This window comes from Lipotes vexillifer, unplaced genomic scaffold (assembly GCF_000442215.2).
Source record: "Lipotes vexillifer unplaced genomic scaffold, Lipotes_vexillifer_v1.1 scaffold2818, whole genome shotgun sequence".
Taxonomy (NCBI): Eukaryota; Metazoa; Chordata; class Mammalia; order Artiodactyla; family Lipotidae; genus Lipotes; species Lipotes vexillifer.
In genome coordinates, this window is record NW_006792582.1 from 89900 (window position 1) to 112789 (window position 22890).

Sequence of the window (22890 nt, forward strand, 5' to 3'; positions counted from 1 at the left end):
TGTAATCACACAAGCATTCATTCAACAAATACTTATTGAGCATGTACTATGTGTCAGGTGCTGTACTAGGCGCTAGGGATATAGTGGTGAGTATGACAGACAAGGTCCCTGCCCTGCTTTGAGCTGCTTCTGGAGAATGGGATGAAGCCACCGCAGAGAGGCTACAGTAATAAGCGTGATTTGTTTAATTCCAACCTTCTCTCCCATTCCTCCCCAAAAGCCAACAACCAGAATAGAATCAAAGAGGAGTATTGGTCATCTCCGCTGGACCTGGCACATTGCCTACCTTGTGCCAGGCACTGTACTAAATGCTTTCACGTGTATGCAAAGGTGCAGTAGCACCAGCAGGTTATCTGAGAATTCAGCTCATTTCTGACACTGTCTCCCAGGAGATAGCATCAGATTCCACAGGTAAAGGGCTCAATCCCATAAGTCTGCCCTCTACTTTAGACGCCATTGCAAGCCCAGATTGTTACCTGCAGTTCTGACCGACTGGCTGTATATCAGAGGTTCCCACAGCCCTCTCCTCAGCTTCAATTAATGTGCTAGAAAGGCTCACAAAACTCAAACATTTTAGTTACTAGATTACCAGTTTATTGTAAGAGGATATTAAAGGATATAGATGACCATCCAGATGGAAGAGATGCATAGGGCAAGGCACGGGAAAGGGCGCAGAGCCCCCCATACCCTCTCTCAGCACCACTCTCCCCACCTCGCCATGCGCTCACCGGGAAGCTCTCCAGTTCTCGTCCTTTGGGATGTTTCTGGAGGCTTGATTACATAAACATCATGGATTAAATCATTGGCCATTGGCGAATGATTCAACCCCCAGCCCCTCTCCCTGGAGGTCGGGTCTGGGACTGGAAAGTTCCAGTGCTCTAATCACATGGTTGGTTCTCCTGGCAACCAGCCCCCACCCTTGGGTGGGATCCGAAAGTCACCTTCCCTGAAGCATTTTCAGGAACTAAGGACAAGAGACCAAATGTGATCCTACTGCTCAGGAAATTCCAAAGACTTTGGGAGCTGTGAGTTAGGAACTGTGGCTGAAGACCAAATATATATGAGAGATATATATTTTGGTCATCTGAATGACGAATTATATATTTCTGATAAATCATAATAATCACAACCTATATCATGCAATCCTCTCTGCTACCCTAGGAAGTCGGTATTATTTGCTATCACCATCTCATAGAAGAAAGGACCAAGGTCCCGGGAGGTTAGAGGGTCTGTCCAGGTTCATCCAGTGTTTAGTAGAGTGAGGAGTCCCTCCAGGCAGTTTCCTTCCAGAGCCCAGGCTCCTGGCCACTACCCCATTCTGCCTTCTATGTCGCCATTGAGCCATCATGATCTTCTAGCACCCTGTGGACTGAGGCAGGAAGAACTAAGGTATGTCTGTCCCCAGGGAGGAGTTTGGAGGAGTTGGGCGATGTCACTGTGCCTGTCCCTATCTGTGTCCTTCCTCTGGAAAGCCTGCCTGCCAGGGGCCAGGCAAGTTATATGCCCTTCTAGGCACCCATGACGCCGTCTTCATATGATATTGAAATAACTTTTTGTTTCCTCCATGGGACCGTGAGCTCTTTGAAGGCACCTACCTCTCTATTCCATCCTCCATGGCAACATTCATTCACTCATTTCTTCATCCATTTACTCAGTATTCACTGACCACTTCCATGTGTTGGGCACTCTGGAAGCACTGGAGTTTCAACAATGAAGCAACCTGAGAAAATTTCCCACCCTTACAGGACAGTATTGTGCCCTAGTTAAGAGCAGGCATTCTGGACCCAGGCGTAGCTCCACCATTTACCATTGGGGTGATCCTGGGCAAGCTACTTAACCCCTCTGCCTTCCATTTACAAAATGGCAAGAATAACATTGACTACCATGTACGGTTGTTGGAGGATTAAATGGAGCTCAGAACAATGCCTGGAATGTGGCAAGTGACATAGGCATTTGCTATTAAGGGAAAGATAGACAATAAATAAGTAAAATATATAGTATAGCAGATGGTGATAAGTGCTGTGGAGAAAATTAAAGCCAAAAAGGGAGGGGTGGGAAAGGACCAGGACTGGGTGGCCGGAGGCGGGGGGGATGGTTGGCATTGTAAATAGGGTGGTCCTGGAACCTGGTAAGGAGTAGACATCCACAGTGTTCATCAGCCAAAACCACCAACCTAAGCTGTACCTTGGACATAAAAGGAGATGGGGGCATACAGGCCCAGAGACTTGGGGCGTTGGGCCTTTAGGATGAGCCCATGGACACTGCAAGCAGTTGCATAATGATGTAAAAATACAGCCCTCGAGTAATGTCTCCCCCTCCCAGCTGTCTTCCCCGCTGGGCAAGACTGAGAGGCAAGGCAGAGTGAGGACCAGGCATGCCTGGGTGACTCACTCATTCCCACAGGAGCTGCCAGGCAGGGGGCGACATGGCCAACACTCCCGGGGCCGCGGTCACCCAGACCCTAGCCAGCGCCAAGCAGGTCATCCAGTCCTCCCAGATTGAGATTTCTGGGTGAAAACATCCTCAGGCATCGCCGACACCTGCAGGCAGCCCACAGCTGCCTCCAGGGCAGGCACGCTCACTCGCACCCCCGGAGGCGTTCCACACAGGCGCACACACACTCATGTCTGCTGTCACTTGTCACGGCCTCGTGCTCACGTATGCACGTGCACATACCCACATGCAGTCCCCTGGGCACGTGCAGCTCCCGCACCTATGAGTCTTCTCCCTCTTGCACACCCAGGACCTCTTAACCCCATCGCCCTGTCATCCACCCCTTTCCGCTAGAGATGCTTCTTAGAGATGGACACACTTGCTTGTTCTCTGTTTCCTCTTTAGGTCTCATGCTTTCCTGCAGCGACACCCCCTTCTCCTGCACATGCAGATAAGCAGGCACATTCCTGCCCTCCCTCACTGCACGCAATTCCTAGGTACTGTGGTGGGCACCGGTGTATCTCCAGGTCCGTGCAGGGGCATACACAGGTTTCTCCTCTCGCGTGCGCACGCGCTTTTTCACGTGCTCACCCTCCTTTGCTCTTGCACTCCCCCCACTTGCTCACTTCCTCCCTCATTTTCTTGCTCACAGTCACCCAAACACATTTAAACATTCAAACTCACACTCTCTCCCCTTCTGTGTGTAGGTGTTCACATTTGCGAGAAAGCAGGCAACCCTGCTGATGCTGGGACCTCTGCTCCTGCCCGAATAGCACCAGTGCAGGCCTAGCCTGGGACCAGCAGCTTCCTCAGGGATACAGGGCAGGGGAAGGAGGTGAATAAGGCAACAGTAGGTGCTGGTGATGGCTTGACGTCCCCACATGTTGCTCACAGCGTCTCCAGCAGGCAGGTTCATGAGCAGGCCTGCTGCTAATGTTTGCAGGGACCAAGGTCAGACTGCCGTTGGGGCCCCTCGTGGGGCACCACCCCCTGCTCAGTCCTGCACTGGGAGGGCCCTCATCTGAATGCATGGGGGCACATCAGTCTGTGCGTGCAAGTATGGTTCACACTCCGCCCTGCTAGCTGACACTTGGCCACCCCTCAGACCTAAAGATACCCCCGAGGAAGGCCATGTCCCTGCTCAGAAGGGTGTACGTGCATTCATGAAGGCTTCAGGCCATTCGGGCAGAGAGTTCTGGAGTCCTCGTAACCAGAGCATGGCCTGGAAAGCGGGGTGTAGGCACACCTCCTGGGCCCTGGGGGCCTCTTGCTCCATGGGGAGTGGCATGGCCAGAGGAGAGGGAGCCCAGGTGCCAGATCCAAGGACCACACTGCTCTGGGGAACAAGGTGCTCCCAAAGGCCTCCTGCAGCCGGCAGCTGATTGGAGCCATGGCAGTCCCCGCCACCCTGAGATTTAAGTGTGTTATGATCAGCTGTGTCTATGCAAGGCTGTGAGTAGCCACTGAAGGCCTGAGTAGGTCATTGCCCCTTTGGTAGGAACAGCTGACTTCTCCACACCTTAAGTCCTGGTGCTTTGAAGGCTACCCCCAGCCCAGCCCTAGGCTGTGTACCATCATGGATATCAGATGGACCCTCCTCTGAGGAGGTCAAAGTCTAGGTCTCAGCAAGAGACCACTGTCCATCCTGGGTGGTCTTTTATAAAATAAAGGGAAGACCTGTATTGAGGAAATCTTTGTTATCCTAATCATGCAGTGACTACCCCTGGTCATCAGGGAGAGTCAGGCCATAGCTTTCACAGCCATCCCACCATGACATGGATGAGGTCTTCGCCAGAAGCCAACAAGGGCTGATTGAAAAGACAACCTGACGCTGTTATTGATTCAGCAAGCGTTTATTGAACGTCCACTTTGTGCCCAGTGCTGTATCGGGTACTGATGACACAATGAAGAGCGGGAGAGACCTGGTCCCTGCTCTCAGGAGGACAGGGTACCATGGAAGTGTGCAACAATAATATTACGTTATCTTGGGCGGGTGAGGGGGGTGGTCAGGGAAGGCTTCCTGGAAGAAGTGGCCTTTAAACTGTGACCTAAAGGATGAGTAGGGTCCTGGCTCATGTCTTGAGGAACCAGCTATCAAAGCATCTTAAGGAACAGGTTAACCTCAGAATGGGCCTTATCCCCCACCTGCTAATGCTTGTTCTCACAGAGCCCCCTGATCTGGTGCCTGGTACTGGTTCAAATGGTCTGGGACCAGGTGCAGGAGCCCAGATGGACAAACGTAGACGAGACAGACTTGGAAATAGTATCACTACTGAGATATCACTTGTGCCCATCAACGTTCAGCAGCTTAGGTGCTGTTGACTTTTAGTTCTTTAATTGATGGCTCTGTTTTCATTCGGGACTTTTAATGCATTGAGGGTTGTTTATGTGGCCAATGGTACTATGAATTGTCTTTGAGACTTTCGGATAGAAATTAAAGAAAGGCAAACAACACCATCCAGATGTGCTGAGAACCCTAATTTAGAGAGTAGTCCAAAACGATACCACTGTATTGAGAAGAAATGTACCAACCCAGGTACTCACTGATCAGTGATGGTAGCGGTTAACTGTCCTCAGACACCAGGACAGATATGGAGGCAGGAGCCCATCTAGCTGGGTCTCGGGGTCCTGGAGGGGCAGTCAGACCTGGGTTCCAATCTCAGCTCTGCTGCTGACCAGCAGCTTGATCTCAGGTAAATAGTCTGACCACTTTGAGCTCCAAATTCTTCACTCCAAAATGAGGGTGATAATAAGATCTTCACAGACATTTTGGGAGGTTTAAATAAGCTGATGTGTGTGAAATGCTTATTACACAGTGCACCATAAATGGTAGCTAATAATCATGGTGATGATTTTGCCAGGATGTGGAGTATAAACAACAACCAAAAAAACCTGTGCATGTTCCGAGGCATCAAGGGCCCAGGCATCAAGTCCCAGGCCAGACCTTCAGATGTGGAGTGGATAATACGGGTCTGTGGATCTTTCATGACTCCCCACCACATGCCACCACAGACACATAGAGGAGTGTTGTTTACTTGCAAAGTCAGGTGGGAAGAGGAGCCAGACTTGCTGGAGAGGCCAATCATCCATTTTCCTGTATAGAAACAGTTCTGACATTCCTGGGAGTTGCCTGGATGTATGATGAAACTACAAAGAGAGTCTGTGCAACTGGAAAAAAGAGGCCATCTGGTTCAGTCCCGTGCCTCCACCCAGGTTGATGCTCAAGCCCTTTCAGACAAATGGGCATCATTGTATAACTAAGATATGCAGTGACAGATGCTGTCACCTTTCTCCTTGACTTGGCCCAGGGACTAAATACCCCAACTCCCAGGAACTTCTTTATACCTTAAAAACAAACAAACAAAAACAACAACCTCTTTCCTTCCATTTAAGCTCATTTCTTCTTTTCAGGTCTCAGGATGTGCTTTGTTTATCTATTGCTGCCTAACTGTCTCAAAACTTACTGACTTAAAACAACCACCATTTTATTTGTTTATGATTCAGAGGGTCATGAGGGGCTCAGCTGGGGGGTTCTTCTGTTCCCTATGGCTTCAACTGAGGTCATTCACTCAGCTGTATTCACCTGGTGCTGGGCTGGAATAGAAGGTCCAAGAAAGCTTTTCTTACATGTCTGGCACCTTGGTGTGAATACCAGGAAAGGGGGATCACTAGAGCACCCTGGAGGCTGTCTACCATACTGCTTAAGAGTTGAATCCTTGAAATTCAAAAAGGCATATTCTCAGGATATGCCTGTACAGTTGTCCCTCCGTATCTGCAGGGGATTAACTGCAGGATTCCCCACGGATACGAAAATCCACCGATGCTCAAGTCCCATATGTGAAATGGCATAGTACAGTTGGCCCTCCATATCCACAGCTGTGGAACCCGCAGATACAGAGAGCCAACTGTATACAGAATGGTGGGGGAAAAAAATCCACCCACAGAGAGAGAAAAAAATACCAGAAAATATATCTAAAGGATATATTTATCCTTTCTCAGTGTGGTAGGATCATGGATGACTTGGGGTTCATTTATGCTTTTATGGGTTTTTTCCCCTCATATTTTCCAAAATCATTTTTAAAAGATTGGCCATCTGGGAACTTCCCTGGCGATCTGGTGGTTAAGACACCACACTTCCACTGCGGGGGTGTGGGTTCGATCCCTGGTCGGGGAACTAAGATTCTGCATGCTGCGCAGCGTGGCCAAAAAAACAAAGATTGGCCACCAGAAAATATTTATTAATCCTCGCCAGGCAAGAGCGGTAGCTGGGGATCGGGGGGGCCCCCTGGGGTGAGTCACCTCTCTCCAGTTTGGGCTGCTCAGCCTGGCAGGCACAGAGTCGGGGGCTGACCCAGCCCCAGGGATCTTAATGGGGGCTGGTTAATCCTTTGGGGGCGTTGGTGGAGACAGTCACCAAGGCATGGAATCCCTCCCCCCACCCCATAGAAAGCCAACGAAATGACTCACGTCAGGTCATGTTGGTGAACCAGTTCAGAGAAGGGGAGGCTCAGGGGTCCTTGACAGGCAGCTCTGTTTCACTAAGTCCATGAGTCCTTCAGTGAGTGTCCGTTCCCAGGGCAGGAGGAACAAATTCTCGCTCTAATTCTCCCAGTTCCAGGGCACAGACGGGATGGAGGGCCCTCTGCTTTCGTTCATTCCCTCGCCATTGGTCCTCGGCCCCCTCTCCAACTCAACTGGTTTTGTTTTTACGTGGGGGAGGAAGGGGTAGTGACTGGTGGTCGGTTCAGAGCTGTCAGTCATACTCCTCTGTGGCCCTGCTTTCTTCACGGGTCCCCGCAGTGCCCCTCTGTGGTTTCATTCACTGATTTTTTTCTCTTTTGTCTCCCACCGCCAGGTCCCTTCTCCCCACAGTTCGTGTGTTCTAATGTGTTTAAGGCGTATTTTGTGCGTTTCTGTGTGCTCTTGCAGAATGAGTGGCAATATGTCGTGTGTATATATTTTTAAAATTTGTGTCTATTGTGTTGTGTTCGGTCTCATTCTTTTCGCTCAGCCTTGTTTCTGAGGTCCTTCCATGGTGCCATATGTCCTCTGATCCTTTGCTTCTAAGGGCTGCAGAGTATTCCCCAGTGTGTCCCTGGACACGGCCTACCAGCTTCCCCAAGTGATGGGAATGTAGGTGCCCCACTCCTCCCACCCCACCGCAGATAGCACAGGAGGGAGCTTCGGCTTACGGCTTATGTGTTTCCTAGGACTAGGTCAGAATTTTTTGGAGCAGAAGCACGCATTTCCAGAGTTTTCTACTTCCCAGATTGGTTCCAACAGAGGATCTGGAACACACAGAACCAGGAGGAAATTGTGTGGGTGGTAGCTGGGGAGATACGCAGGGGACAGAGCATGCTGGGCCTTTATTGATGGCCATGGCAGGGATTTCGGTCTTTATTCTAAGAACAAGGGGAAGCCATTGAATGAAACTAAAGCAGGGGCTCAGATTTGTTTTTTTTAAAAAGGCAACTGTGGATCTTTAGCCTTAGAAGGGCCCTTAAAGACCCCTAGGCACACTCTGAATTTACAGAAGGCCTCTGAGGCCCACAAAGGCAGTGAGATGCCCAGGGTCACACAGCCCACTCCTCACAGAGCTAGAGGCCTCCTACCCAGGCCTCTTGACACTGCCACTGTTGTGAGCCTCCCCAGTTACTGAGGGCAACAGCCGCTGGAGGGTTGGAATTTGTCAGCACATCTGTCCCTGGGGGGTCTTGGTTGGCTCTTGCTCACCTCCTATCCCCTGGACTTTCCTAGACCTCTGAGAGCATTTACCAGGACCCACCAAGGAACCCCAAACCAGGACCCAGCCTTCTGCTGTCAGGGAGGGAGGCCTCAGACCTTCAGATACCCACAGGCAGCCCCTGTGAAACATCCCATGCTGGCTTAATGAGTGAAAACTGAACCAGAGGGTTAAAGACATGTGTGCCAATCCTGATTCTGCCTCTTACTCCATGGACCTCAGTTTCCTCATCTGTAAAATGGGAGGGTGGAGCAAGAGCCTCTCCCAATTCTGTCCCTCCCTCCCCACATGTTTGGGCTTAAGTCTCAGGCACTAGGGACCTCTGGTACCCACTGCCCAGGGCCTCTCCGTTGGTTATTTTAGTTCTCACCGTGGGCTGGGGGGAGGGGGTAGCTGCACCCTCAGAGTTTCATTGACCCTTTTCACCCTTGTACTTCTGGGCCTCCGCTCCAGAGAGGCACAAAGAACTGAGCCTTTGTTTGCAGCAACAAAGCTGTTTGCAATTTCAGATAGAACCACTTTATTATATCCCATCCAAAGAATACTTGAGTTGCCTTTTGTTTCGAAAGCTTGTTAGCATTTCAGATTTAATTAACTGACAGAGCAAAGCTGCCCCACTTCCGCCACCCAACCCATGCCCACTCCATCCACCGACCCCAGGTGCCAGTCCCCAGGTGCCAGTCCGCAGCCTCAAAGCCCCCGCCCACGTGGGGGCAGGGCACCCACTGTCCTCCTGAGGGGCTCACCTGGCAAATGAAAGGGAGGTCCTGTTGCCTGTCCCTCAGGCTCCCCTCCCCTCCCCTCTTCCCCCTCCTCTCTAAATTCTGCTGCTGTTTACTGAGCGTTCACCGTGTGCCAGGCACCAGGCTAAGCACTGGGCATTTTTTACCTTATGGCATCCTCAGACCCCAGCCAGCAAGGCTTAGTGGATCTGTTGTCCAGAGGAGAGATTGAGTCACTTCCCCAAGGTCACACAGGTAGTAAATGGCACAGTCGGGCTTCAAAGCTAAGTCTGGGTGATTCCAGAGCTTTGGCTAGGAGCCCCCCCCAAGGAGCTTCCTCCCCAGAAACAAGGCAGTTGTAGGGACAGCAAGATCTGCAGTGCTGACTGGATAGGGCCAGGTCCTAGAGATAGTTCTTGTTACAGATGTACCTCCTTTTATCGCGCGTCGCTTGATTGCGCTTCACAGATACTGCGGTTTTCACAAACTGAAGGTTTGTGGCAACCCCGCGTTGAGCAAGTCTGTCAGCACCATTTTTCCAATAGTGTTTTTTTAAACTCAGGTGTGTACGTTGTTCTTTTAGACATAATGCTACTGCGTACTTAATAGACTACAGTAGAGTACAGACGTAACTTTTGTATGGACTGGGAAACCGAAAAATTCGTGTGACTTGCTTTATTGCGGTATTTGCTTTATTGCAGCGGCCTGGAACCAAACCAATAGTGTCTCTGAGGTACTTGGAAATCTGCCTCCCAAGAGCCTCCACACACTGATCCCATTCTTAGCTCTTGATGTGCCCCCTTCCCTAGCACAGCCCCCTCAGGTGTCTGCAGACAGGCCCCCCCGCTGCCTCCACTCCCCTCCATCCCCACAGTGAGGTAAGAGCAGAGTAATCCCATAAACAAGTGTCCGTGTCTAAGGGTGGGGTTTCAGACACAGTGATGGGCTGTGGAGCCCAGCACCATCTCCCACAGAGATGACGCTGTACTTGTGAACACATGGAGTGTCAGGAGTGTTGGAGATTTCTTCAAGATGCTGTGGTGTGGAGAGCTGATCACCTGAGCTAGTCTCATCTGGTGGGTTGGTTAACGGTATGGGCCCTGGCCGCAGGCTGCCCGGGTTCTAGTCTTAGCTTCTGCCTATTGTTAGCTGACTTGGCCAAGTGACTTAACGCCCGTGTGCCTCAGTTTCTTCATCTGTAAAATGGGAATAAGAGGAGTACCTTCTAGCATTTTTGTGAGGATTAAATGGGTTAATATACGTGAAGCACTTAGCACTCAGTAAGGGTTAGCCCTCAGTGGTCCTGGCTCTGCGTTTGGCTGACTGTTGACCTACAGCGAGCCACTTTCCCTCTTGGCCTCAGTTTCCCCATCTGAGAAACCAGCTAGACCAGATGCTAGACTAGACCAGATGCCCCTCAAGGCTGGTCTGGCTCTGCCCATCAGTGGTTCTAGAAGCCCGGGCAGGGCTGAGTGTGATGTTCTGTTGGTCAGCGCCCCCATGGCTATGTGGGCATGGTGGGGAGGTCCCTCCTGGCCACGTTTGGGAAGAGAAGAAAAGCTGAATGGGACAAGAGCTCCCTCCTCATGTAAACAGAAACGGGCCGAGCCAGCCTTCCAGCTCCAGTTCCGCTGCTGGCAGCTCCAAGGATGAGTCACCAACAGGAACAGCCATGTTCTTGGGCTCGGGCGGGGCCAGCCCTGGGGCACACCATGGCTGCAGAGTTTAATGGTGGGATTTGGGTGCCAGGTGACAGGAGAGGGGTCATGGTGTTTCCACATGCCCAAGGTAAACCCTCAAGGCCATTTGCCTGCGTGCCTTACCCAGGGCCCCTAGAGCTTTGGCCCAGGATGCAGAGCTCCTGCCTTCCAGTGTTCCTTCCTTTCATAAGATACGGCCTTTGAGGAGCCGGGATCTGGCACAAAAGCTGCACTGCCACCCCCATGCAGCTGGTTAGGGTTCAAGGATCCCCAGACACAGGGACTGCCTCCCTCCCAGGTTCTCATCCTCTCCCTGCCTTTGCTGCAGTGACCTCTCCTGAGGAGCAGTTTGGCAAAGCGGAAAGACCACTTGGCGTCAGGGAGGCCTGGGTTTGCATCTCGGGTCTGCATGTACTTGGGCAAGCCACTGAACCTTGCTCAGCCCGATTTCCATGCCTGGAAAATCCCTTTCACCCCATGCAGGAAGCAGGCCCGAGAGGAGCCCAGTGTTCTGTCACTGTCAGCAAGCTGCCTCTGAGTCAGGGCTTCGTGCATGGCAAAGCAGCTACCTTGCTGTGAACTATTGAAAAGCCAGTCCTTGACACAAGCAGCCGCCTCTCACCGGCAAAACGGGGCTGATGATGCCAATGTCTACCTCACAGAGAAGCAAAAGGAACTGCGTGCGCACAAGCGCTTTGGGAGCTGCATAGAGTCCACCCAAGAGATCTGGCATTCTCATTTCGGAGCAAGACAGTGAGTGGAAGGGTGGGCAGGGTGAGGAGAAGGGCTGTTAGGATCTCTAGGAGCAGGACCTGGAGGACAAAGGACAAAGGAGCCCAGGACCTCTGTGGTCCATGAGGGCGGCCACTGTGTTGTTCACTGCTGTATCCACAGAGCCTAGCCTGGTGCTTGGCAAAGTATTGATATATAATCGGTGCTCAGTTAATGTGTCGGACTCACACATGAATGAGCAGAGACTAAAATCAGCCCAGTTCCCTACCTCCCCACTTCTACCACCTGATCACAGACCTCTGCTCCCCACCCCTGAGATCGGGGTTTCTTAACCTGAGGTCCATGGATCCCCTCCAGAATTACATGCAGAATATAGTGTGTGTGAGAGGAAGTATCTTCCTGAGTAAAGAAATGTTCGATTTCTGCCCAGAAAAGCTTTTAAATAAACCCTGCTCTGAAAGGTAGGCATCTACCAGGCACTCAGTTGGACTCATCCAGCCTCCAGGGCTGCCAGGTACCCTGTGGGTTTAAAAAGAAAAAACATCTTCCACCCTTGTCTCTGAGAGGTGCATACAGGGCCCCACAAGCCTGCAGTTTTTCTTCTGCCCCCTTAAGGTGCCAGGCTGTTAACCTGCCATCTTTCATATGCAAAAGTGATGTCAGGGGGGCCTGTCTTCTGAGTGGCTGCTCTCTGGCTGGGTGGGTCTCACAGAGACTTGCACTCACTCTCAATCTCTCCCAGTCCCCCCCACATAATGCCATTTAGGTGTGACAGGTGAAAGTCGGGGTCCTGAACCTGGGAATATTAAGCAGGCCTCATAATATCTGAACTCAGAACAGTGCCCTCTTTTTAAAAATATTTTTCCTCACTACAAATAAATATATGTATATGTATATACATATATATTTATCTCTATACGTAGGTGCCTATTTACTTATTGGAGGAAATTTAGAATGTATAAACAGGAACTTCTCTGGTGGTGCAGTGGTTAAGAATCCGCCTGCCAGTGCAGGGGACATAGGTTCGATCCCTGGTCCGGGAAGATCCCACATGCCGTGGAGCAACTAAGCCCGTGCGCCACAACTACTGCACCTGTGCTCTAGAGCCTGCAAACCACAACTACTGAGCCTGTGCACCACAACTACTGAAGCCCGCACGCCTAGAGCCCGTGCTCCTCAACAAGAGAAGCCACTGCAATGAGAAGCCCGTGCACAGCAACAAAGAGTAGCCCCGCTCGCCTCAACTAGAGAAAGCCTGTGCACAGCAATGAAGACCCAACATAGCCAAAAATAAAAATAAAGAATATGTAAACAATGAAAACAATCACTCTACTCTCACCCTCCTCCAAAGAACTATTGTTACTACTACCTGTCTTCTGTTCTTCCCATTTACCATGTATGATGTTCATTAAACACTACCTGTGTGCCCGGTGTCCAGTGTGCTGCACGCTTTCCAAGCACCACTTGAGTTAGCCTCTCATCTTTCATCGGGGATTCTCCACCTTTTCATATACTTTCTTATTTTTAAGGCCAAGGAGAGCAGACTGTTTTGTAACCTTGCCTTTCTCACTCCACACCATCAAAATTTCTTTCCCCATTATTAAATATTTATCTACAGAGTCATTACTAACGGCAGCATGATGACGTTTTATTGCAGGCAGGTTCCAGGTTTCTCAGACTGGGGTGCCTGTACCCCTGAGGGCAAAGCCGCAGGATAAATGTAGACCATTTTCCTGAAGCATAAATTTGATTCCAAGCTTTGGGAGGAAAAAAAAAAACATTATTTTAAGCACAGATATGCCATAGAATAGAATAAAGAACACCCATGCATTTTAAACAAAGCAGCAAAGTCCAGGATCATGTGACTTGCTGTTTTTCCCCAAAGACCCATGTCCCCTCTGCTCTAAGGATGGGAGAAACATCTAAGAAGCACTGTGTTCTCCCTTTTCTTACAGATAAGGAAACTGAGACCCAGGGGGGAGAAAGGATTGCCCAAAGTCCACAGTGTGTGTTACGAACCAAGCCAGGTGGCCCCTGAGCTGTACCCCTCCTACCTATCCGTATTTGCCGTCACACATCGACTGCTTTTTCTGAAGGTGTGGGTGGAGAACTTGCCACTCGGGTAATCAACCCTCTACTTATCAATAGTGGAAACTCTTGGCTTCCTACGTGATCCATCTCTTAGCAGCGGCTGGATCTGAGATATCTGCTCTTGTGGTTAGTAACTATAGCGTCCCTGGGCAAAGGTAGAGGCCCTTAGGCTCCACCAGCACTTAGATTTTTCACGTAATGCACTGTATTGTAAACACTCATCCACTGGTCTGTTTTACCTAGCTGACTTGAGCCTTTTGAAGGCAGGAGTTCCGTGTTGTCATTATTATTATAATCTGATGTTTCTTGAGCAACTACTAGATGCCAGATGCCAAGTTGGATGTTTCATCTGTAGGATCTACCGTCTTCATCGCACCTTTTCAAAGAATGTATTATTATCCTTCTTTATCACTTACCCATCATCATTCACTCATTTAGGAAATATTGATTGTAGACACGTGCCAGGACTAGCGCTACATGTGGACAGTCAGGATGAGCAAAACCAATACTGCTCCTGCCCTCATGGAACTTACAGAGACTGGGGGAGATGATATTCAACAAATAATTTTGACAGGGCTTCCCTGATGGCGCAGTGGTTGAGAGTCCGCCTGCCGATGCAGGGGACACGGGTTCGTGCCCCGGTCCGGGAAGATCCCACATGCCGCAGAGCGGCTGGGCCCGTGGGCCATGGCCGCTGAGCCTGCGCGTCCGGAGCCTGTGCTCCGCAACGGGAGAGGCCACAGCAGTGAGAGGCCCGCGTACCGAAAAAAATAATAATAATAATTTTGACAGACTGGAGTGAGTGTACTATAGCTCAGAGCCTGTCCAAGTGCCTCAGTTCAAACCCACCTCAACCACTTATTAGCCTCTCTGCACCTCATCTTTCTCTTCTGTAAAATGAGGATAATAGTAGTGCCAACTTCATAGGGTACCATGAAGAGTGAATAGATTAACACGTGCAAAGCACTCAAAGCAGGGCTGTGTGCTCGCCAGGTGTATTGTTGCTGCTGGTCGTATGAAGGAGAGATGTGGGTTGCTGGGTGTGTGTGGTAGGGGAGCCCCTACTTTAGGAGGCAGCTGATTGAGTTCTATAAGATGATTAGGAGTCAACTTGGCAAAGTGTTTTGGGGACAGTTGTGGGGAGCATGATGTTGGGGGGATGTTCCTGGCAGAGGGGACAGGATATGCAAAACATGGGGTGTGGGCTCACCCGAGGGACTGCCAAAGAGTGTGGCTGGACCACAGCAGGTAGGGAGCTATACAGGGTCAGGTCTGGGAAGGAGGAGCCTGGGAGAGAAATACAGGTATCCCCAGGATCACCGCATTGTTGATCCAGGCCATGCGAGATGCTCAGCAAATACTTGTCACGTAACCAAGCGAGCATGCAGACAACTATGTTGGCCTCACGTGGTCTTGGCTGTGGGTGTTCCGTTGTCTCCCAACCAGGAAAGGAGTCCATTGTCTCATATATATACACAGTGATATGTGGACCGTCCCATCCCCACCATCAAGCCGTACGCGTCCGTCTTGCTGGTGCCTCTCTTCTTGGCAATCGATTGAACGGTGTGGGTTTAAATGGGGAGCTCCAACCTCTGGGGCTCACTGCGGTGGTGCTGCTGGAATCTCCACACTCCACCAGGGCATCAGATCCACGCCAGTGCTGTTCAGACTTGTTTAGTAGTGGAACCTTGTGTTGAAATCATCTTAGAGGAAACCCAGTATATGGAACGGTATTGAACAGCTTCCACGGCTGAGGCCCAGGCACAGGGACCCAGAGCACTTGGTCATAGCTGGTGCACCTGAGAAAACACCAGGGCTCCTTAAAGCACAGTTAGAAAACCAGAGGACTTCCCTGGCGTTCAGTGGTTAAGACTTCGCCTTCCAATGCAGGTCCGCGGGTTCGATCCCTAGTCAGGAAGCAGGATCCCACATGCCTTGTGCCCAAAAAACCAAAACGTAAAACAGAAGCAATATTGTAAAAAATTCAATAAAGACTTTTTAAACGGTTCACATCAAAAACAACAACAACTTTAAAAAAGAAAACCAAGGGAGGACCCCCAACCCCCTTTTTCGAGGTGTGGAAATTGAGGTCCAGAAAGGAGGGGGTGACTTTCCCAAGGTCACACAACCAGGGATAGAACTGAATCTTAGACGTTTGACATCAATTCTGCTGCACCGAGATTTTCCTCCACACCATCCTGACCACCCCCATCCCCCCTCAGTGTGGGGTCTTGAGGTGGGGAAGGGGCACGGGGCTGTGACCTTGTCAAGTGTCCAGCACCTCCCCCCCGGCACACACACCGAGTCAGGGCACAGAGCATGAGAGACGAAAACCCAGAGGGCAGGCATGGGTGGGCTGTTCAGGGTCACGGCCTGGTCATGCCGTACCTTTTTTTCCCTCTCTCTTTTAATTGAGTTTGAGGTGGTGGTTTTTCGTTTTCTTAAGGAATGGGAAAAGAATGAAGCTGTGTAAACACCACGATGTTAACTCCCTGAAAAACCTCCTGCCATTTTAACTCTGTTACTGGAGAAATCAAAGAGAAATAATTTGTCCACCCACACTTAGCTCTTTCTGACGAAGGTAGGTGAGTATTGCTTTGCTAATCGAGGGTGACTGCTGGAAGCAGAGCCAGGCTGACTGATCCCGGATTGAGAGGAAACCACGGCAGCCCCAGAAGGAGCGGTCCGCCGGGGTCGGCAGGGCCCGGATCACCGGCCGTGTCTCCGCCTTCCGCAGGTGTCCCCCAGCCGGTAGGGATGCAGGCGCTGGACCAGGCCGAGGGGCCCACAGCCTTGCAGAGAGAGATGCCACTGCCCCCGCCTCCTTCACCGCCCTCAGAGACAGCTCAGAAGCCACCACCTCGAGACGCCAGGAGCCCCTCCCTCGCTGTCAGGAGCAGCCTGTGCCTGCTGGCTGCCTCCCAGTTCCTGGTAAGGACATCACAGGCCTTGCGGGGCCTGGAGGGAGGGCGGGTTGAGGGACGGCCTCCACTTCCTCCCGGAGATGGCCGCCTGGGGACACAGAAGGACGAGGGGCCTCCGTGGCGTCCCTCGTGACTCCAGCCCTCAGGCTGGTGTGAGGAAAAGGCTGGAGTTCTGAGCCACAGCCTTGATGGATAAGCCCCTCACGCCCAGACCTCAGAAGCAGGAACACAGGCCCACTCCAAACCCCCTGGCCCCGCAAGTGTTCTTCTGAGGACTTCCTGTCTCTGGAGGCATCTCTGGGAGACTCTCCTTGTTATGTGTACCTGGTGGGGTGGGAGGGTCCCCTCTGGGAAGGGCTTTCTCTTGGCTCCCTTGAGCCAGCTTTTCTCCAGGGAGAAGTCCCGGGCCCTTGCCCCAGCTGCGCAGTCTGGACCTTGGGGGGCCAGGTTGAGGCTGAAGGGGAGCTCTCGAGGGTGGGGAGATGGGGGTATATGGGAGCAAGGAGCCCAGGCTCCGGACTCAGTGTGCTGCCCCCGGCCGCCCCAGCTCGCCTGCGGGATGCTCTGGCTCAGCGGCTACGGCCCCATCTGGTCGCAAAATGCCACAGACCTCATCTCCTCCGTGCTCACGCTCCTGGAGCGGCTGGGACCCTCGGTGAGTAAGCTTCAGGGAGCCCCAGGGTAGGAGGGAATACTCGGGGGCCTCCAGTCCCACCAAGCCCTACCTGGGGCTTCTTTGAGTTCAGGAGATATTTACTGGCCCCTGAAGTGTTTCTCCCTGTCCCCCACCCAGACCGGGTCCAAAGTTTTCAGAGCCTTGATTTTATCCCTGTTGAAACATGAGAACTCTGCCCATGCCCCCATCACCCTGACCTGTTTGTCTGATGTCCCCCAGGCCTGGCTGGCTGCTGGGACCTGGGATGTCCCTAATCTGCTGCTGGTCTCTCTGTCCGTGGTCCTCGTCACCACCTTGGTAAGGCTCCTCCTGAACCCGCCTCCGTGCTCCCCTCCCGTGACCCTGAGGCCCGATCCCCACCTTCTCCCATGTGACCTACAGACTAGACCTTCTGGGTAGGGCTGAGGATGGGGTGCCTGTCTCCTTCCACCAGTGCGCCCAGCCTCGGGGGAGAGGTGCCGTCTTTCTCAAAATTGGTTTGCAGCGTTCTTGGCTGGGGAAAGGGGCTGAGGCAGGGAGCAGACTGGAGAAGGAACCCTACCCCCACCCCACGAAGACGGCTTCAATCCACAAGAACCTGAGGGCTGGAGATGGAGGGGGCCGGGAGGACGTGACAGGGGTGGAGCCTCCCATCTAGGTGAGGGGTGGTGCAATGCAGGCAGCTCCCAGGAGAGTAGGGCTGCTCCAGACACATGGAGGCGCAGGGGGCTCAACTCCATGGGCACCCCCTCACCCAGGGGGGCTGCCGGAATGGTCCTCGGTCCGTGATGCCATATGCCCCCGACTAGGTGTGGCACCTCCTGAGGACTCCCGCGGAGCCACCCAGCCCGCTGCCCCCCGAGGACAGGCGCCAGTCGGTGAGCCGTCAGCCCTCTTTCACCTACTCTGAGTGGATGGAGGAGAAGGTCGAGGATGACTTCCTGGACCTGGACCCTGTCCCGGAGACTCCTGTGTTTGACTGCGTGATGGACATCAAGCTTGAGGCCGACCCCGCCTCACTGACGGTCAAGGCCGTGGGTCTGCAGGAGAGGTGGGTGCAGTGGAGAGGCGGGCTCTGTGGGCCCTGGAGCTCTCAGCTCCCGATCGGAAGGGCAGATGCCTGACTCTGCCTCCCAGTGCCCAGGCAAGAGCTGAGCTCGTAAGCCCACCAGTGGAGACACATCCTCTTCAGGCCTGATTCACATAGATCGGGATGCCCAAGGTGAATGCTAAGAGATGCTGTTACTACACACAAACACATGGGCATACACCAGTGTACGTACGTGCACGCTCACACATACACTTGTGGTTTGGATAGGTTTCTTTACTGCAGGACTTGTCGGGACCTTTAACATACTTGTAGTCATTGTAGATTGACTAAGGGGAGTGTGTGGCATTCCTCAAAGTCATCTGACCACAGGACCCTACTTTTTTTGTTGTTGTTGTTTGAACTCAATTTTTTAAAAATTTTTTATTGGAGTATGGTTGCTTTACAATGTTGTGTTAGTTTCTGCTGTACAACGAAGTGAATCAGCTATATGTGTACCTATATCCTCTCCCTCTTGGACCTCCCTCCCACCCCCCACCCATCCCACCCATCTAAGTCCTCACAGAGCACTGAGCTGAGCTCCCTGTGCTATACAGCAGGTTCCCACTAGCTCTCTTTTATAGTGTCTCATAGTGTTCCGCAGAGCACACGTTGGGAGGTGTCAGCACTCTCTTTTGGGGGCCTGGCTGGGTAAGCCAGGTCACACCAAGGTTGAGTTGCCCACGTGACGTCATGGAAAGAGCACGCGACGAGGACTCGGAAAACCTAGCTTTTTGTTTCAGCTCTGCCACCCCCTCACTGTGTGCTTGGGCCATCCTTGTCCCCGCTGTGGCACTCAGATCCCCTTTCCGTGTAACGAGGGCTTTCCCGTTCTGTGCCCTGAACACAGTAGGGTTTGTTCCGTCTGCTCATCCTCGCTGCCGCTGTGCCGTCTTTCCCGGGCCTCTCCTGGATTCTGCGTCCTTGCAGACTGCCGGTCCGGGGCTGGTACATAGAAGGTCGAGCCCTCTGCTCCAGGCAGGCACCCTCTCTGTGAGCTTCCTGGGGCCACAGGGCTGGGAACTACCTCCAGCAGTGGCAGAGGAGAGTGCTCAGGGGCCTTGCATTGAACCTTGGGAACCGGGCTGAGGCCACACTCGGCTACTCCACCACAGGCAGCCTAAGCCTCGGGGCTGAGCCGCACGCTCCCTGTGTCGGGATGATGTCACACCCACTCCTCTCTCGAACCCACCTGGTTCCCACCCCCATCTCTCCCTCCCTCATCCTCCTGCTCCAAGGCCCCCAGCTGATGGCCGTCCCTGACCCTGATACTCACCCCTCCTTACCCGGTCCTTCCAGGAGGGGCTCCAACGTCTCCCTGACCCTGGACATGTGCACCCCGGGCTGCAATGAGGAGGGGTTCGGCTATCTCATGTCCCCACGCGAGGAGTCGGCCCGCGAGTACCTGCTCAGCGCCTCCCGCGTCCTCCAGGCCGAAGAGCTTCACGAGAAGGCCCTGGACCCCTTCCTGCTTCAGGCAGAATTCTTTGTGAGTCCCCTTGAGCCGGCTCCCCTGCAGGGGGCAGCCCGTTCTGCACATGTTGATCTCCCCAGCAAGGCTTTGGAGCGGGGTACCCCAAACTCAGCATCTGATAGATGAACATCATTTCATTCTCACCTCTCCTACTGTCTTGTTTTCTCTCTGGGCCTCATTTTCTCATCCGGAAAATGGGAGTAAAAATAACAGGGGTGTTGCAAGGATTCAAGAGATGCAGAACGTGTGCAAAGTGCCCGTGGGGTGATTGGTGTTTGTGGCATTCCCAAGTCTTTATCATCCAGGACTGTGCTCTGAAAGCCTGAGAGAGCCTTAGAAAGCTTTCTCTTCTTTCTTTCTTCTTTGGCCACGCCGCGAGGCACCAGGTATTGAACCTGGGCCCCCAGCAGTGAAAGCACTGACTCCTAACCACTGGACTGCCAGGGAATTCCTGAAAGCCTTCTCTTCTGACTCTCCCGTTTTCCCACCCTCCCCCTGCCCGACATCACCTAACATTGTTCGTCCTCCTTTGAAATCTCTCCAGTTCTGTGATTCAGGCTTAGGGTGGTCCTGATCGCCTCCCCTCTAGACTTATGCAGCAGCCTCCAGCTGCCTCCTGTTGGACTTTGAGGGGCCCATAAATGACACCCCTCTTTTACCTGCCTGAGCACTCAACCAGTTAAGAGCCAAGACATGGAAAATCACAAAACCACCTTTATTTTTGCTGATAAAGCCTAGGTTTAACATGAGGATTAGGTATGTAGCAGTAGGGAACCTCCTAATATCAACCACCAGAGTGAACAAACTTTCCACCCACCCCGGGGCAGTGCTGGCACATCGCCGGCCTCACCTCATAGGGGAGCCCTATAATTCTTTCTTGGCAGGAGGGCCGGGAAAGAAGGAGGAAGGAAGGGGCTGGGGCCCAAAAGCCCGGTTCCTCAATCAAACACACTCATTGGGTAACTCGCCCACCTCTGTGGGTAGGAACGGGCAAGAGGCCATGAGCATTTGGGGTGAGTCCCTCTTGGGAGAAGCCAGAGGGATGGAGAACCCGTGTGCCTCCCTCACAGCTCCCCTCGCCCCAGGCCACCCTGCTCCCTACCTGGACCCGATGGCTCTCCCCTCTGAGAAGCCCTCCATCACCCTCTGACCCGTTGCTCCAGATTCTCCAGAATGTGGCACAGCGTGCCTTACCTGAGTTCAACGAGCCCCAGACTCCTTTTCCGGACTTATATCCCCATCCCTGCAGGGACTGTCCACTTCAAACTGGGCCCCACACCACTCCCCCTCCCCGGTGCCCTGGATAGCTAGCGCTGCTCACTCTGTAGTAACATCCACCCCATCCTCATCTTCTTATGATGCATTCCAGGCATCATCCCCCACCCTGGAGGCCCCTAGGAAGCCTTCCTCGACCACTCAGCCTCAGCTGCCATTCCCACGGCCACACCTCCCCTTGAAGAAAGGGCTTGCATCCCCTTGTCATCTCCAGTTGAGTAGATCATTGTCAGTTTTGCTCAGAGAGTAAGAAAGAGGGGTGCCCACACATCCACTCCATGGGCGCGTCTGCACGTGCTTTTTATTTTGATTCTCACAACCACCCTAGGAGGTAAGTATTATGATCCTCGTCGTACAAAGCACATACTTAGTGTGTTCACAAACAAGGAACACTGTAAACCATGTGAAGTCAGGTGCTAAAGCGTGTGGACAGAGGGAAGGGGCGTGAAGAGAAGACAGACACTGGGGAGTCATCCCAGAGAACATAGGTGGGGGGGAAGAGATGAACCTTAAAGGCTGGGAAGGGTTTGGTGTGACGAAGAGGGGTGGGACCGGTGCTCCCCACAAGCTGGGTGCCGTGAGCTCAGACCTGGAGGCTAGCTGGACACTGACAAATTAGCCACAGGAAGAGATGGGCACAACTGGAGGGTGGGTCTCTTCAGAGCAGCTGGTGGTAAAGAAAGGCCAGATCGGAAAAGACCTCACATTCCAGGCAGAGAAGTTCCAACTTGGAACTCTTGACATAGAGAGTGATTGGGAGGTGCAAATACAACTCTGGGAGGCCCAGAAGGAGGCTCCTTTCCTGCTGGAGAATCAGGGAAGGCTTCTTGGAGGAGGTGGCTTTATGATGGACAGGAGGACATAAGAAGATGAGGATGGGGTGGATGTTACTACAGAGTGAGCAGCGCTATCCAGGGTCCTGAGGTAGAGACACCCAGGGTAGGAACACGGGTCAGTAAAACCACTCAGTGTGCCTGCAGCACAGGGTGCAGAAGAAGGCAGTGATTTGCCAGGTCACTTTTTCTGTCCTTTGAGTGTCTACTATGTGTCAGGCTGGCCCCCAATAAACAATGGTGATAATTACATTTATTATGCACTCAGCGTGTGCCAGATCTGTTCTAAATGCTTTTTATGTGCACTAACTCATTTAATAGTCAGTGTTTGTTGAATGAATGCATGCACTTAAGTCAACCCACCTCTGCTCACACCCCCATGTCCTCCTCCTGCAGGAAATTCCCATGAACTTTGTGGATCCGAAAGAGTATAACATCCCTGGGCTGGTGCGGAAGAACCGGTACAAAACCATCCTTCCCAGTGAGTACTCATTGCCCCAGGGGGTGGGGGCAGGCTCCCCCTCACCGGGGTGCCACTTCACCCTGAGGAAGGCCTTAACCCCAGAGTGGGCCGCCACAGTCACGAGGAGAGGGGACGGAGGGTGCAGGTACCCAGTGAAGGGAAACACCCCCTTTAGAGGGTAGAGGGCTCCTTGTTCCTTCACACAGCACTTTCCAGACCCTTGCCCTGTGGAAGCCCAGAGAGAAAGAGGAACAATAACAGCAGCTCCTAGACAGTTCGTGGTGGCTGAAAAGTCTTATCACATCCTTGGTCTCTTCAGAATGGGCAGATTTTAAAGAGAGGACATTAAGGCTCAGAGAGGATAAGTGGCTCATCCACTGTCACACAGCTAAGACATACAGAACTGAGTTTCAAACCGGGCCTGTGACCCCAGCATTGGGCTCTTTTGTCTACCTTGAGTTCAGTTTGGCCAGATTGTGAGTCCTCTAACAGGCAGAGCCACCCCATAAGGGAATGAGCTGCCTGTCCAGTAGTAAGCTCCCCATCAGTCAGGGTATTCAAGCTAGACTGCATGAGCAGTCCCCTGGAAGGTCTGATAGGGATTTTCCCCCTTTGGAGGCAGTTAGACCAGGCGACCTGATATTCCTCTTTTAGCCCTGGAGTGTCATTTTCAGGTAACTTTCATCAAGCCCCTATCTGCCTGTCACCCCTGCCAAGTTCTGGCCCCAGGTTCCAGGGCTAGCTTAGAGGGTGATATA

The 22890-nt window shown here is 52.4% G+C and overlaps 1 protein-coding gene across 1 annotated transcript in view; it reads left to right on the forward strand.

The window, feature by feature from the left end:
• Positions 1 to 22890, forward strand: part of PTPN5 (protein tyrosine phosphatase non-receptor type 5) — a 54994-nt gene that overhangs the window by 22864 nt on the left and 9240 nt on the right. The window contains exons 3-8 of the mRNA XM_007465742.1: positions 16159 to 16352; positions 16893 to 17000; positions 17241 to 17318; positions 17810 to 18051; positions 19387 to 19576; positions 22066 to 22150. Of these exons, the coding sequence (XP_007465804.1) occupies positions 16159 to 16352; positions 16893 to 17000; positions 17241 to 17318; positions 17810 to 18051; positions 19387 to 19576; positions 22066 to 22150 (897 nt within the window). The remainder of the gene's footprint in view (positions 1 to 16158; positions 16353 to 16892; positions 17001 to 17240; positions 17319 to 17809; positions 18052 to 19386; positions 19577 to 22065; positions 22151 to 22890) is intronic.